Genomic DNA, 16,429 nt, shown 5'->3' with positions numbered 1-16,429 from the left:
ATAAAAAAATGGAAGTTTCAGTGTCCCTGCATTCTGGAAATATAAGAAGAGAACACAACAATTGTGTCATCATATTTTAAATTGTGTGTGCACCACAAAAAAAATAATACAAGTTATCAAAAAAAATTGCAGTCATTCCATTTCTTACATGCAGAGACAAAGTACATAGAATACAGAAATAGGATGCAGGAAAATTATTTACTGGGTAGGTACTTTTTTATAGTAGTTGCATCAGGCCTGGGATCGGTCTTCATGGCAAAATATACTGCTAATGCTGTTTGATCAATATGAGAGATTACTGTATTTGCAGCTTCAACAATTTCATCAAGTCTTTTCATTCGCTCCTAAAAGAAGAATATAAAGATGTTCAGCACCATAAAATTGCTTCATTGTTGATTCTACTAAAATTAGGGTGATTGCAAAGCTATGCAAAAATAACATTTGATCATTCAATATGTTCTTTTCTCCATTTCGTTCAAGTTTTGCTTAAAACACCCTGGAAAGTCTTCAAGATTTCCTGCATACTTAGTCTATTTCACTGAAAACAAACTGTGAAATATGGTTGGAGGTTGGAATATGCAAAATGCAGAGTTTACAGAAAGAAAATCACCTTTCAGTACAAAGAGTACTTTTGTAAAATGTAGCAGTTACTCAATTCAGAAATAAATATAAAATCAGAATGAAATAAAAAGAAAAATATTCAAGCTAGTGGCATAGGCACAAAGGTGTTTGTTTTCAAGATGAAAAAAAAAAACACATGCAAACTCTTCTGTTGACAGCTCCCATTTTTGAGGACAGTAATGGAAACTAGATTTAGCTGTGTCACTTTAGGGGGTTACTGTCCTCAGCTGTCTAAGTCATGCTGCTAGGAGAAATTACCAGACCAGAAGAGAAACAGAATAGGATGTGTGTTTGTCTCAGTAGGCACCATTCAGAAGAAAACTGTTGTAGACTACATAAGCATGAAAACTTAAAATGTGTTTAACTGAACAAGGCATAACTTGATGAACAAACACACTTTGGTTAGCCATAGTTTCTTTTATTCTGCCATGGAATTAAGTAAATCACAGTCAAGGGAGGTACCTGTTACCTAATTAAAAATTTCTGCTTTTTAATACTGCATACAGTCACTTCAAGTTCAAATGTGCACAAAGGAAGAGTTGTTAGGGTGTATTGAGACAAATCAAGCTTAAGAAGTGTTAAATGACCTTTTCAGAATCCAGCTGATGAAGTCTTGCAACATACAGAGGAAGATGATTAGGAAAAGCTTCTTTCAACTCACTATACATGTCAGTGGTATCCAGCCTAGAAGAGAGGAGGATATAGCATTAAAGTACAGATTCAGAGTATTTTTGTGAACTTCAACCTGCTTCAAGCTTGTGTAGTAATGACAGCAGACATACTTGGTCATCCACTGTATTTTTAGGTCTCTTAGAGCTTCAGCAAATTCTTCTTTTGCATCTTTTTCTTTTTCCTGTTCTTTTTCTTTCTCTTTGCTGCCATTTTTACTCTTCGATGGTGATGGTATCAGATGATAATGAACAGTAAGGACATCCTGGAGGTGGGAAAAGAGACACATACTCAGAAGGATACAGTACACTTTTTTTGATGTCATAAGAAAGCTAATCATAGCCAGCAACTACTCTGAGCTACACATACAGTGAGTAAGGGTTCTGAGAGCAAAGATATTAGACAGTAAAAATTCAGGAATTGCTTTAAGTTTTTATTCTAAGCAATGCAAGGATGGAAATATTAAAACAGCACACTAGGTGTAAGAAGATAAAGCCTAAAATTTAGCTAATTTGACATTTTTACATTCACATAATTTTACATAATATTAGTTAGGGAATAAGGTAAGTAGTTTTCTGTTTGTTTGTTGATAAAAAAGCAAATAACTTGGTTAAAAGGATAAGGGAAAAAAGACAGAGACCCTATCCTACAAATCTGGCAATAAACAAATGAATAAAGATGGCTGAATTCTAAAAAATAGTACCATTGTAGGATAAACATGAAACATGTCACAGGATATGTTTATTACTCCCAAGAGACTATTTCTTTCATGTTCATACTGAATTAGCTGATACATCCAAAGTCAACTGATTTCCAGTTTGCTGCTGCAGACTTTCCAGTTTCACCTATATCTCAGTTCTAATTAAGTAGATACAATAGCAAGATTTTCTTTTAACCCTTAAATGATAGCATAGAAATATGACTATAGTTTGAGTTCATGCTACACTAGTCAATAACCACCATGAGAAAAACAATTACAGATATTTAAAAGGAAAATCCTAACTCAGACCATGTTCTTGAAGTCCATTTCCTGACGAATTACATATAAGTTTGCAAATAAGATAGCATTAGATTCTATCCACTGCTTCTAAAACATCAAACTGCTGGGTGAGGCCATTTGCTTATTTTGGTTTTAATGCTGCAATCTTGACACAAGCCTTTCCCTGAACAGCAAGGGCACATGTCCCATTACTTTACATACAGGATACTTCACAGAGAAGATCATGTAAGTTTAAGTCCTCCAGATACCACTACTCTGTTGCAACATGGTGCAATATTTGAGCTGCATGCTCAATTACTATGGCAATTTAATTATTCTTACCAATTATTCCAGAATACATTTGTGGGAATGCTTCCCATAAACCAGGTCAGTGTTGTGTAGTAAAATGAACCCTTGTGTACAAAATGGAGTTAAAGTTACTGAAATAGCAAGTAAAATGGTGACAGAATTGGACTTCAACTCTACACTTCTGAAATATTAAAAAAACATGCTGCAGAAAAATTTTATTTGAACTTAAAGTTCAAACAGACCAGCATCCTGCTGTGGGTTACTGAACACAATATTGGTAAAAGTGACTTTAATATTCCCTTAAAAAAAATTTCCAGCTACTTAATATGAAATCACAGAATCACAACATGGACATTTAAATAATTTTTTTTGAAACCTAGTTCAGATAACTAATCTGCATTAAGGAACTATCCTGCACACATGCATTGCAAGTATGAAGTGAACAACCAGTGAATACATCTAAACGAGCCTCCAGTAAGACCTAGGCCAGAGCATAACATAACAGGTCATGGAAGTAAGTACATACAGAAAAATACAGAGGTCAGGAACATGGTGTGGGGTTCACTAAGGTAATTAGAACAGTAGAAAGCAACAATATAGTTCACTAAAGCAAACAAAGCATTTTAAGAAGTCTAAGAAGCAAGTGCAGCACAAAGATCTTAATTTACAGTATCTTCTAAAAGATGTCCTCTATCGAGACTAGTATTTTCCTAAGAAAGAAACCTGCCTAAGAAATATTCTTCCAAGAGCTGGGGACTTCCTTTTTGAAAGTCCATTTTCATTTCACTTGGCAGTGTATTTTTGGAGTTATATATGTAGATGACCTCTGCATTCTCAAGCCTTGTCTATATGAGAAGGCTCTACAACTCTGGCTTGTTTCAAACCAAATATAATTGGATTAACAAAATCTCACTTACATGGACGAACACTTGCATTTTGAGAAACTAACCCTGTATAGCTAAACCATCAACAGTAAAAAGTCATCTCCCTGTTTTCTCATATAGGTACTTTTGGTCTCATGAGGTTCTGCAAGCCTTACAAGCTATGACCACTGAAAGGAAAACAATGAGCTTCAGACCCAGGCACCCTCCTCTCAAAAGAGCTTACAGAACAGACTTCACTACAGATCTCAAAATTATTTCATGGGATAAATAAAGTTTACGTTGTTATCACATTTAACTAACTATTACAGGGCATTAAGAGGGACTGAAGGCATATTTATTTTATCTTCAAACACTAGGATCATTTATAACACTTGGCAACTCCCTAGGTACAGAAGATCTCAGAATGGCACTGTCATTGCCATTACAGAAACATTCATCATTAGAGAATAAGGAGAACAAAGGCAGCTTTTCACAAATCAACACTCCAATCTGTTTTCTTATTCGAATTTCTCTCTGACAGGAACAGAATTCCTAGAGTAGTGTACTGGATTTCATTTTATATATACCTATAAAAAGACAGAGAGCTATAGACAGAGAAAGACAGCAAGTGAGCATATTATCCACTGAAAAAATTTAGGGAAACTTTCAAATTTATCCTCTATAAAGATATGCAGCATTGAGAAATTGTGATGCATACAGGATATGCATTTTGGTCAGTGTACTCTGTGGAGTCTTGTAAGCCTCACTGGGTTAACTTTTAACTGAACTACAAACTACACACATAAACAAGCACAGTGCCATCAAAACACTCACCTCTTAAAGAGCTTAATTAACAGTTAATTTGGCTTCAAGATTTCAATTTAGATTTCTGTCTGGTGTTTTACCACCTAGTACTTTATATGTAAAACACGTATAGAACTATTGTTATTTGTACTTCAAAGCTTTCATAGCAAAGCTAACCACAGGAAAAAAAGCTCCCTCTAGGAACACATCCCAGGTCTCATTTTCCATTTAATAAGTATCTTCAAATTAATGCCTATTTGCACATACAGATGAATATACATATGGAATTTGAATCTCTTTGAATCTGTTAAGATTCATACAATTTGTGCAGTGTTCCTTATTTTTGTGGCAACTCTCATTTAGTGGAAAATTAATAAAGCTTCTTGGAGCCACCAGGCAGGCTTACACAAAATTTTATCAGACACACACTTAATCCTATTTTTGAATGCCTCATGGTTAAACAGGGATAGTATCTTAATGCTCAAAGGAAGTCACCCTTTTATCTGACTTCACAGTGGTATTTATTAGTCTTCCACTACTACTTATCAATATTTGCATAATACATTTCTTGCTTTAAACTGAAAGAAAGGATAGCAGAATAGGGAAAATGGTGTAGAAACTTTCATACCCTTGGCTAATTGTTACATACTGCTGTTCAAAAGCTGCATTATGTAAACCAACAAAAAAATTATTCTTACAGACCAAAAAAGGTCAATGATATGTTTTTCATTCTAACTTCGTTCTGGACAAAGTTTGGAGACAAGGAGAAAAAGTAATCAGATTGTAACTGTGTTACAAATGAAAATAAAGACACCTGTTTATTATGTGGCAAGAGCCCCTTGACATTTTTGTACACTATAAAAGAATTAACTATCTTTGGAAACCTAGGCTATATCCTGGCATAACCACAAACTGCTTTTATGCAAAACAGAGATGCAGTCAGGTGGATTGACACCTGCTGAACATCCGGGCCCAGAGGGTGGTCAGTGACACACAGCTGGAGGTCAGTAACTAATTTTGTGCCCTAGGGGTCAATTCTGGATTGAACCCTATCTGATGTCATCATCAGTTACCTGGATGGCCTTCTGGAGGCAGAAGGCACCCTCACATTTGCTAGTGACACCAAAGTGGGAGGTGTGGCTGAGATGCCAGGGAGTCTGCTGCCATCCAGAGGGACCTCAAAAGGCTGCAGAAATGGGCTCAACAGGAGCCTCATGAAGTTCAACAAAGATAATTGCAAGAACTGGAAAAGAATAAATCCAGGCACACTACATGCTGGGGGCCATCCAGTAGGAAAGCAGCTTGGCATCCTGGTGCACACCAGGTTGAACATCAAACAGCAGTGTGCCCTTGTAGCAAAGAGGGCTACTAATCTTAGAAGAGGGCCTGGACCTATCTTTGAAAAATATGAAAAATCTACACATATTTTTTTGACTGACTGCATCGCTGCGGAAATATATAAACAAGTTTTCTGTGCTGGAAAACATCTTAACTGCATGTATATCTATGACAGGGCAGGGTAAATACCAAAATTTTTAAACTAGAAAGGCCTTTGAGTTGCATTCTCAGCAAAATGCATTAATTATTGGAGCTCTTACAGAACAATGCCCTGAACTACACTGTGTTTTATTTCTCAGAATATGCCAAGTTGGAAGGGACCAAAGGATCATCAAGTCCAACTTCTGGCCCTGCACAGCACCATCCCCAAGAGTCACACCATGTGCCCAAGAGTATTGTCCAAACACTTCGTCAACTTTGTCAGGTTGATGCTGTGACTTCTCTGGGGAGCCTGTTCCAATGTCCAACCACCCTGTGGGTGAGGAACCTTCTTCTAATATCCAACCTAAATCTCCCCTGACACAACTTCAGGCCACTTCAGGTCCTATCACTGGTCACCACAGAGAAGAGACCAGTGCCTGTGGCCCCACTTCCCCTCAGGAGGAAGTTGCAGACTGCAATGAAGTCTCCCCTCAGTCTCCTCCAGGCTGAACAGTCCAAGTGACCTCAGCCACTCCTCATACAGCTTCCCCTCAAGGCCCTTCACAATTCTCATTACCCTCCTCTGGAGATTTTCTAATAGTTTAAAATCTTTCTGACGTTGGGGCACCCAAAACTGCACAGAATATTCAAGGTGAGACCACCCCAGTGCAGAGCAGAGCAGAGCAGGACAATCCCACTGGTGCTGCTGTGCCTGATGCCCCCCAGGACACGCTTTGGCCCTCCTGGCTGCCAGGGCACTGCTGACTCACATTCAATTTCCCATCAACCAGGATGCCCAGGTCCCTTTCCATGGCATGGCTTTCCAGCCTCTCATTCCCCAGTCTGTACTGTACATCCAGGGTTGGCCCAGCCCAGGTGCAGAATCCAGAACTTTCCCTTCCTGAATTTCCTATGGGCTGTGATTGCCCAGCTCCAGATTTTGTCAAGGTCTCTCTGCAGGGCCTCCCTGCCTTTAACAGCTCCTCCCAATTTAGCATTGTCTGTGGACTTGCTGAGTATCCCTTCCAGTCCTGTGTCCAACTTGTTATGAAGATGCTGAAGAGCACAGGGCTGAAGATGGAGCCCTGAAGAAATCCACTAGTTTATCTGCTGCTAGTACACTGATGAGTAACAGATGGAAATAACAAGAAGGACCGCTTTTATTTTGGCTTGGGTGGTGTTAGGGCTCAGATCTGAAAACAAATCTCTGTTCTAGAACCAAAGATGAAAAAAATCAACGAAAAAAAAACCCAGAAAACCACAACCTCTTGAATCTGTTTAATAGGTTTTGTTATTCAAATTCTATTATTATTATAGTTTAATTCCCTTGTTAGAGATTCACTTAGTGAAGATCTTATACCCTATTTATCGGGAAGTCATGCACTCACATGGAATTTTAAATTATCTTTCTGAAAGCGATTTGTGTGATTTTCAGGTATGAAAATAAAACCCAGCAACATACACTAAAATCCTTCTTGGAAAGCCTAATCTCATTCCTTCCAGGTTATTACACCAAAATGAGAGTAAGTTAGCAGCTTACTATTCACAGAATAATGGAGTATGACTATAAACTATGTTATTCACAGTTGTTCTCAACAAGAATCCTGGCTAATCTGCATGTCACTCCAGAACAAAATACTTTGAAATCAACAGAAAGTAAATACCTTTACAACTTAAGAACAAGAAAAAACCCAGTAACCTTAAGTAGGTAGCTTAGTGAAATATATTTTTGCATTTTTTTAAACAAACTGGTTTACAATGACTGCTGGTAAAATATTGTATTATCTGACGTGACAATACAAGAAGGAACAATACTAAACACTGTTACACTAAAAGTCAACCCCTCTCTAAACTATCTGGTACATGTTCCAAAATTCATTCTGTGAAAACTACTACCTGCTACGTGACTGTATAAACTCTAGCTTCCTTGTATGTTTTTTATGACTGTAAAGAAGACAACTATCAATTTAGTAGACTGGGAATACAGTTAGAGATTTAATTATTCAATTTGAAGTTCATATTTGATTCTCAATCTGCAGACAGAATAGGCAGAAACACTTGCCACAAAAAATCTTGACCACAAACAGTGAACATTCCTGAGTATTTAAGAACAAGAAAAATTGCAGATCACTAACAGCACATGCATTTTTCCAGCACTTATGGCAGAAGTATACAGATGCTCACGTGCCTCTCAGCTATGTGTTACAGTAGTGTTTTGTCATTCTACCAGTAAACATACTTAAGGTGCTGAAGTAAATAACTGAGGTCTAAGCAGGTAGATGAAGGAGACAAATTAAAAACCAAGACTGGTAGACAAATTCTTTAAGTCATATGCAAAAAGACTTCAGTATATCTTTTTCAAAAACTAACATTCAGTACCTTTTTAAATTTTCCTTGTCGCTTTGCTGCAGACTGCCCCTGGGAGTTAGAATAACATACTGTAAGAAAACATGCACACACCACACAGGATGGAGACACCTTCTCTGTACAATTACAGTTATACTTCCAACCTACAGATTTCCAACTTTTAGAGATTCACATGTATGATCAAACATGCTCTTAAAGCATGCTCTTTCAGGTTTTTATAATCAATAAACCAATGCAGCACTGTATATACGATCCATTACTCCTGCAATATAAGCAAGTGTTGTTAACCACTTAGCTTCAATAAATACAGAAATTCAGCCTCAGAATTTTAGATTTTAGACTGTTCAGTGGCATTGTTCTCTTTCATAGTAAATACAGACAAATTAGATACATTTTCCCTTACCTTGCATCCACTCACTGACTTAGAGACAACTTTGCTGCCTAGTCCTCCTTTTTTGTCTCCTGGTACATATTGAGGTTCACTAAAGGCAGCAGAAAGTATCAATTGCTATTTGATACCATCCTTTTTCCATTGAAATATGACCATAACAATAATGCCTTTGGCTATGACATGAGGAACATCTCAGCTGGAATTTCTTCCTGTGTAAGGTCTTAAGTATTCTCTATCATATGAAATTTGACAGGCTGTATCTACCTATCTCCTGCTTCCTATCCCAGAAACCACTGTATATAGCCACTTAGTCTGGTTTTAAAATAAAATATGCAAGATTGCAACCAATAGTTCAAGGAAGTGCACAATTCTAGCTAGGGAAACTAAATTATCATGGATTTCATAAAAGCACACTTGCAACCTTGCAGGTATCACAAAAATATTAAACTAGGTATTTTAGAGCTCCTAGTTACTGGGTTTTTCCTCACTGATAAATAAATTCTCGTAATACATTATCATCTGCAGTTACATACAATCTGCCCCAAAAGTACAACCATTTAGATTGAATTAACTTAACTTTTATGCTTAACAATATCTAAAGGTACATGCCAACCTACTCTCAGAAACTTATTTTCTATGAAGACATACTCTAGTTTTATACATGTTGTTCAGCCACATCTAGTGGTATATGCACATAGATCAACTATCACTGAGTACTAACAATCATCAGGATTGACTAAAATTTAGTCTCAGGCTTACCATCTGTTTAAAAACAGCTAAGGGCATCTTCTAAGCACTGTAGCACCAGATACACAGAAAAGTGACAGTTACTATAATCACTGTTGCATCACAGAGTCATACAAGTTAAAAAATATTTTTCACAGGGTGCTGTGTTATGAGCAAAAAAAATCTTTCATTTTTTTATTAGCCTCACACACAGAGATCTTATACCATTCTGTTGAAGCATACAATCATACCAGTGGTTGACAACAACAGTGTGTAGCAGGTAAGAAAATCTGTTTATGCATTTGAGTCAGCAAAATTCCTATTACTTGGTAACAGTAACATATATGTGTTTAGAAAGCACATGTTTCTGCTGAATATTGCATGCATGCAACAAAGAGTATTACAGAACCAACAAGCACATAACACTATATGCATGTATTTTTCATTCAAAAATTACATTAAGCTAGGGAGTTACATAAGGTCAATTTTAAAGCCTCCACACCAACAAGAAAGCAGTTGCTTCTAGAAATAAAAGATTTTAGAGCAAAACAATTAAAACTCAAAATTTAGAAAATGCAATTAAATTTGAATTAGAAGATGAAAACAATAATAGAACTACTTAGAAGTTATGCTGACTTTAGAATGAAACAACTGCTTCTAAAATGTATTATGTTACCAAACCTAATGCTCTTTAAAGTACTAATCCCATACATTACAGCACTTCCTGGCATGCAATTTGCTTGCTAGAAAAAAAAATTCAGAAAAAACCCCCGTCATCCATTCCATATACTCACAGCTTTCTTTCCAAGTTCTGTTTTAGACAGAGTAAGACTTCCTGCAAGATAACATCCTGGTCCTGCTCCTTTAGGTATTCTGTTCAAAGAAAGTAAGTTCAGTGTTAAAACCAGGTTCACTAAGTTCCATGGAAACTCAATAAAGACACCTAAGAGGGAAAGAGGAACACGAGGAATAACCAAGCCTGGACAGGCAGACACTATTAAAGTATCATTTTAGGGAGGTGCAGAGGCAGCTGCCTAGATACAGATGAGAAAATCAACACTTTGTAACTTACTTGTCATCAGGCAGGGATGTAACAAAGAATGGCTGACTGTGTTTCGGTGGTAATGTCAAACTGTTGGATTTCTTCTTCCCTAAGAGAGCAAGGCTATGGTTTTCATAAATATCTAAGCTCAAGGTACTAGACAGCCTATGAGAAACAATGAATGGCAGGTCTTTGATGCGATCCAGCTCACTGTTCTGCTCATGACGAATTTGTAATCGAATAGTGTAATCTCCTTTTTCCAGTTTCACAGAATACTGAAAGAAAGAAGTTCTCATAAATGCCAAGATTCAACATTTTACCATTAATAAAAAAAAGCTTCCAAACCCCAGAAATAAGACTGTCATGTTTTGAAAGCATTCTTTAATTTTTAGCAACCTGACAGGGCAACACATGTCTGCACACATTCCAGCAACAGTATGCTAAGTCTCCTTTCTGATACTGTTACACTAAGACAGAAAGCAGCCCCAAGTAGAAAGGAACAACAACTCAGAACTACCCTGCTCCTAGAATATCCCTCTTCCTGGCTAGGGAGTGATGCTTCCTGTTGGTATTTTTTCTGGATTAAATAATTCAGAATTGTTTTACAATCGTCCTATGATGCACAACACCAGAGATTTACAGCATGATAGTCCACCAGGTCTAAATAACAAAGCACTAGGGTGATGTTTAAATTTTATATTATCTTAAAAATTCAGGTTAAGGAACAGAAGCTTACACAATGCAATTTCGAAAAAAATTTATAAACTGTAAAGCATGTCTCTTGAAACTATCTTTTGTACACTTCCAGAATAATCAATCTATCAAAATTACCATTACATTGATGATGTTCAACTGTGATTTCATATTGGTAAAATATAGTTTCAAACAAAAAATTATGAATAATGTTTCTTTTACAACTTTTTTTCCTTTTTTAAATGTTTTTTTTTTATTTCTCCCTACTTCCCCCATGATCCAGGCACACAGTCTGTTAAGGCAGAAAGAGATTCCCGCAGAGGGTAGAGTATCTGCAAGGGTTGTGCTAAAAACTTCTCTTTCAAGGATGGCAATGGGAAGCAAACAAAGCTGAAGTACTAAAAAGGCTGTTTGAAGATATCAACAGCACAGAGGACAGTGCTCATGAATACAGAAGCCCCTGTTCTATCAGCACACAAGTCAGACCTTTCCACCCTGCAGAGAAAAGTTTAAGGTACTGTCTTTGTAAAAAAACAAAACAAAGAACAACATGATTTTGAACTCATTTCTTCAAAAGCACCACACAAAATCACAAGAAATCAGAAGTTAACAGCTTTTCCTCTTTCTCCTTCCACAGGAGAGAAAAGAAAAAAATAATGTTCTATTTCATGGACATTTAGGTTTTTTTGATACAAATACATCATCACTGAACCTTGTATGACTTCTTGTGACTACTTAAGAACATTAGAATTATGCATCAGGAAATGTAAAGAGCTAACAGGAGGCCTTGAAGGTAAAAAAAATGAACATTTTCAGAGTCTTCAGCAAAAAGAAGGTAAAATAAATACATTACTCTGTACCTGGTGTGGATAGGCATCTCCTGAACCCATCTGTCTTTTGTTCTGGTCAAAAATAATCCAGAGCTGACTATCAAATTCAGATTCATACAACAATTCACAAAGAAGTGGACAGCTTGGAGTTACTTCTCCACTCTTAGGCTATTAAAAGAAAGGTAAAAGCATTTAATCTACTACAGAAAAAAAAAAAAGTACAATCCTTAGATACATATTCAAAAAGATAACTGTAGCATGTTTCAAACAACAGTAGCGTGAACTGTAGCATGTTTCAAACAACAGTAGCTTTTAAAGCGGACCAAATCAGAATTTTGACTGTAGGGAGCCTAGAGTGTGACTCCAGACCTCCTTTCTGAGAGAAAGCTAGTTAAAATTAAGACCTGATTAAAGAAAACATGATGTGTTTAATAACTTTAAAAAACCCCAACTAACATAACCCTTACCTGATGGAAGTTATAGGTCAAAATCATCTCATACAGTTGACGATTATTTGGTAAAATATCTCTGGATCCCAAAGGTTTTATTTTTGCACTCACTGGTCTGCAGTTAAACAACAAAAGGTTCTCTTGAGAAACATGCATCCTCTATCAAAATTTGTCTTGCTTAAGTAGAAGCATGTTCTGAGATACAACTGAATTCAGCACATGCCATAATATTTCATATATTGTAACTATCCAAGCAGCATTAATTCCTCAGTTAAAATTATTGTCAGTCCAAAAAACAAGGTTTAGTGACACTACAGACACTGCCAAAAACAAAAGGAAAACAATGTAGTAGGCATGTCTAAATGCTCAAAATTAAAGGCCATTAAGTTTAAGAGAAAAAAAATCAGGTTACATTTCTAGTATCCATGCTGAAATCAATACTTGTCTTCATAACTGATTAACGGCACTGCAATTAGAAGACAGAACAATTGATAATTCCTTTTTATAGAAGGTTGTGTCTTCAGAGAATGAAAGAAGCCTCACAGTAATCTGAGTAGTAACACAGAAAAAAGTACACTACAGAGTGTGTATATTAAGTCAGACACACTTGGGAAAAGCAGTCAAAGTTCAGGGTAGCCAAACATTTTAGACCTTAAACATCAAAAAATGTAAACAAAATAATAATGATATAGGAAAAATCTAAGCTTCAGAGATAAAAAATAGCAGAATCAGGGTGGTCTGGCATCATTTAAGTTTACCTTTCATTTATTAAATCCGATAACCTCTAACTACATGATGAGAATTTGTCTCTAAGGTTCTGCCAGCTCTTTCACTGTCCAAGAAGGGCACAAACTAGTCACCCAGTAAGATATGGTGCTGGGTCAGACCACAAGTCTGCTTAACCCAGGTTTCCTAGTCTGGCAGACACTGGATAGACTGCTGACAGAAGTCTTAAGAACTGAGTAATACCACATATGACATGATATGTCTCCCTACATTCACCCTGCCTCCAAGCATTTGAAACAAGAGACAGAATGAAAAGCCATTCAGTAATTCTCTCTGTCATGACTCATTAGTTCATTCAAGAGATACTATTCCTGCCTTGATTTAAATACATAAGTATTTATACATAGTTTACTTAATTGCAGTTCATTTACTGTCAGATGAGGGAGTAAAGAGCACGTCCATTTTTCCAACCAACAATAAGGCAAATATTAAGGCACTGTTTTATTACCTCATTCACAGCACATCAAATGGATTATTTCTGAATCTAACATTAGGTGATACGTTCATTAAACTCCTGGCAATTTCAATTAGTCAATTCCAGTTACAAGTACCCAAAAGCCCCAGACAGAGCTAAAAGGCTCCACTCACAGGCCCAAATAATGGAAAACTTTGGATTACTGACCACTGTGAAATTATCTCAAAAGTACCACTTTACCCTTCTGAAGTGACCAGCTTTAATCACTGCTGCACTGTCTAGAAATTTTCCAGTAAAGTTTTTTCCCTAAATCAGCATGTGTTAAACAAGGTAAACACAGCTTTCCCCAAAAAATCTCCACCAGATTCTACAAAAATAGTTTAAATCAAGCAAGAGAGAGATGATGGTTTTCCCAGGCCAAAATTTGGCGGGATCCCAAGCAGCTGTTTAGGAAAAAAAAAAAAACCAGGCCAAAAAAAACCCCAACAAAACAAAATGAAAAAACCAAAACAACAAATAGTAGCACATAATAACTCAAATACCTCTACAATTTTTTTTTTTAGATATTAAAGTACCTTTTACGTCTAAGTGTCTGGAAGCAGTGGAATATTTTTGTAAATTTTTCTTCTTTCAAATTTGTTTAAGGAAAGTAATTTGTCTTGAAAAAGTCACCACAAAGAAGAGAATGCTGACAAATTAACTGATGCTGACAAATTAATTGATGCTTCCAAAGCTGCTTTGAATTTGACAAGAATATTTTTGCAATCCTGAATTTCACTGCTAATGTGTTACTTTCTAAACTCTACGTATGAGCAGTTTTCCCAGTCTCCCAAAAGAGTTCCCCAGAAACTCTACCTGAGTGTTTGAACCCAGCTTTTCAGATTTATGCATGGAGCGATATCTTCGTATTTCAACAGGGACTGAACATCAAACCGTACAATGCCTTCTGAAGCGTGCTAGAAGAAGAGTACAGAACAATTATGTTTCTGTGCACTTACAACAGCAGATGAGGACCACCTATTATGATCCTCAAAAATACAACATAAGCTGTAGTTATTTATACTTTAGCAAGTAATACTGTGTAATTTTGAAAGCGTCACAAGTGCATCTCTATTTTCCAACAGCAGATAATACTGGGACTTGCAAAACTTATATAAATAAAACTTAAGTTCCAGTTGCTCTCATCTTTTCACTTCCTAATTTAAATACTTTGTACAGAACTAGTAAGTCATACTACAGGCAGGACTGCAATTGTTTGTGCATTTAGGATGATTTACCTTAAATATGTAATTCAATGTATACAATAGAGAATATTAAAACAAGTATTTTGTGGTGCTTCCTGGGACTATTATTACAGAATAGATTAACTCTGAAAAAGACAAACAATACTGCATACATAGACTTGGTTATGGGCAAAATAATTCAAAAAGTTTATTTCTAGCAGTATCCCATGACAAAGACACTAGGATATGAACACAATTGAAATTTATTTTATGGAAGTTACTGGTGCTCAAAAAGAAACAGCAAGACTATTTGTATTCTCTTATTTTTCTGTGTCCATTATTCTTTTGGTACAATCCTGCCGGGCTGGGGGCAGCTTCTGTGCACACCATCACCAACAGCTTTTTCTTTTTCTGTTCTACCAGTTCAAGACCTGGTACCTTAACACACTACCCACTCTTTCTTCCTCAGTTTATTCAGCTCTTAGAGCCTGAATACATCCAAATTCACCCACAGGAGAGCTACAATTTGCTCTGGCCTTTAGCTGAAAGAAAGGCAGGAACCAAGACAGATTGGCATGCTGCTGCTTCATGCAGGTACCAGCTCTCAAAGAGCTCTCTCCTGAGGGAGGCAGTGCCAAGCCAAAGCTGCATAGGACAGCAAAGAACACAGGACCAAGACAAAGTACTGTAGATATCACACAAACTTTTTTAAGCAACTTTTTCAATCCCTTAGTATTACAGACCATTAAGAATCATGACACAGCCCCACCCACTGTACCTTCAACTACCCTAAATGATGACTCAAGCCAATCCCCACATCTCAACAGAACACTGAATAGAAAATAAATTTTAAGGAAATTTTACTCTGAATATGGTATACAGAGTGCTGTTGTTTTAGCAATGGTAGTCTAGATATTTATGTACAAGAACTGTGGCCCCAGCAAAGTTTATTTACATAAAACACTTGGTACTGTAAGCATATTTATATTTTCAACCTTTTAGTATGTTTTATGTACTGATGTTGAGTTTAGATTTTTGGTTTGGTTTTGTTTTTCCTTTCTTTTTCCACTAGTGGTTTATAATGAAAAGGCATAGAAAAAAATCATAAATAATAGTAACTGGCGTTTCTCTGGGACTGAACTCCAACTTACCAACTTTTAAGAGAGAACATGAAATTCTCATGTACAAAAATACTTTCACTGTTTCTAAATTCAGGCAAGAAAGAAGAAAAGCTGGTTTTTTTCTGAGAAACCATAGGATTTCACAGTAATTCAATATAAGCACTCTGGAAAACTTACCATGTTTAGCTGAGGAGCACCACAAAGCACACCATGGAAAGAAATTGTGTAATTAATGCTAACATCACTAAGGCTTGCCCACCACCGAGCAACACAAAATTCAATGGTTTTTCCAGCCTGGGTAACAAAAGCACAGAGTTAGACTCCAGCTCCCATCTTCCTCTTCTAGTGATCCCAGCCTCCCAAAACCCAACCAAAACAAAAAAGACAGAGTACAACTCAAAAAAGACTTCTTATGTCCAGTTTACTCCAATTGTACAGACTTGTAGAGTAACAAGACATTATACTTGGTTCAGAAAACATAAGACAATTCCAACAAAACAGCATGACTGAAAAATGCTTCAAAACAAGGAGTGCCAGGGTACACCCTACAGAGGAAGGTACTGCTTTTAAATGTTCTGTCTTCTATTCTTATCCCTCAAACTAGGCAGACAGGTTAGTTCATAGATCAGTTTCATGTGTGTTCCTAAAAAACATGCATTAAA

At 36.6% G+C, this 16,429-nt stretch overlaps 1 protein-coding gene across 2 annotated transcripts in view; it reads right to left on the bottom strand.

Annotated features, from left to right (window-relative positions):
- Positions 1–16,429, bottom strand: part of TPP2 (tripeptidyl peptidase 2) — a 51,276-nt gene that overhangs the window by 10,247 nt on the left and 24,600 nt on the right. The window contains exons 18-27 of one of the 2 annotated variants that reach the window (XM_071455168.1): positions 15,945–16,061; positions 14,279–14,379; positions 12,241–12,337; positions 11,804–11,941; positions 10,281–10,525; positions 10,003–10,081; positions 8,104–8,142; positions 1,404–1,555; positions 1,209–1,305; positions 214–344 (exon numbers count right to left, since the gene is read on the bottom strand). In XM_071455168.1, coding sequence (XP_071311269.1) covers positions 214–344; positions 1,209–1,305; positions 1,404–1,555; positions 8,104–8,142; positions 10,003–10,081; positions 10,281–10,525; positions 11,804–11,941; positions 12,241–12,337; positions 14,279–14,379; positions 15,945–16,061 — 1,196 coding nt within the window. The remainder of the gene's footprint in view (positions 1–213; positions 345–1,208; positions 1,306–1,403; positions 1,556–8,103; positions 8,143–10,002; positions 10,082–10,280; positions 10,526–11,803; positions 11,942–12,240; positions 12,338–14,278; positions 14,380–15,944; positions 16,062–16,429) is intronic. The other variant, XM_071455169.1, reaches the window with a different exon arrangement.

The sequence above is a fragment of the Agelaius tricolor genome, unplaced genomic scaffold (genome assembly GCF_023055355.1).
Source record: "Agelaius tricolor isolate 1412-34295 unplaced genomic scaffold, bAgeTri1.0.p SCAF_45, whole genome shotgun sequence".
Taxonomy (NCBI): domain Eukaryota; kingdom Metazoa; phylum Chordata; class Aves; order Passeriformes; family Icteridae; genus Agelaius; species Agelaius tricolor.
Note: the sequence above shows the minus strand (reverse complement) of the source record. Positions and strands in the feature narration are given on the sequence as shown.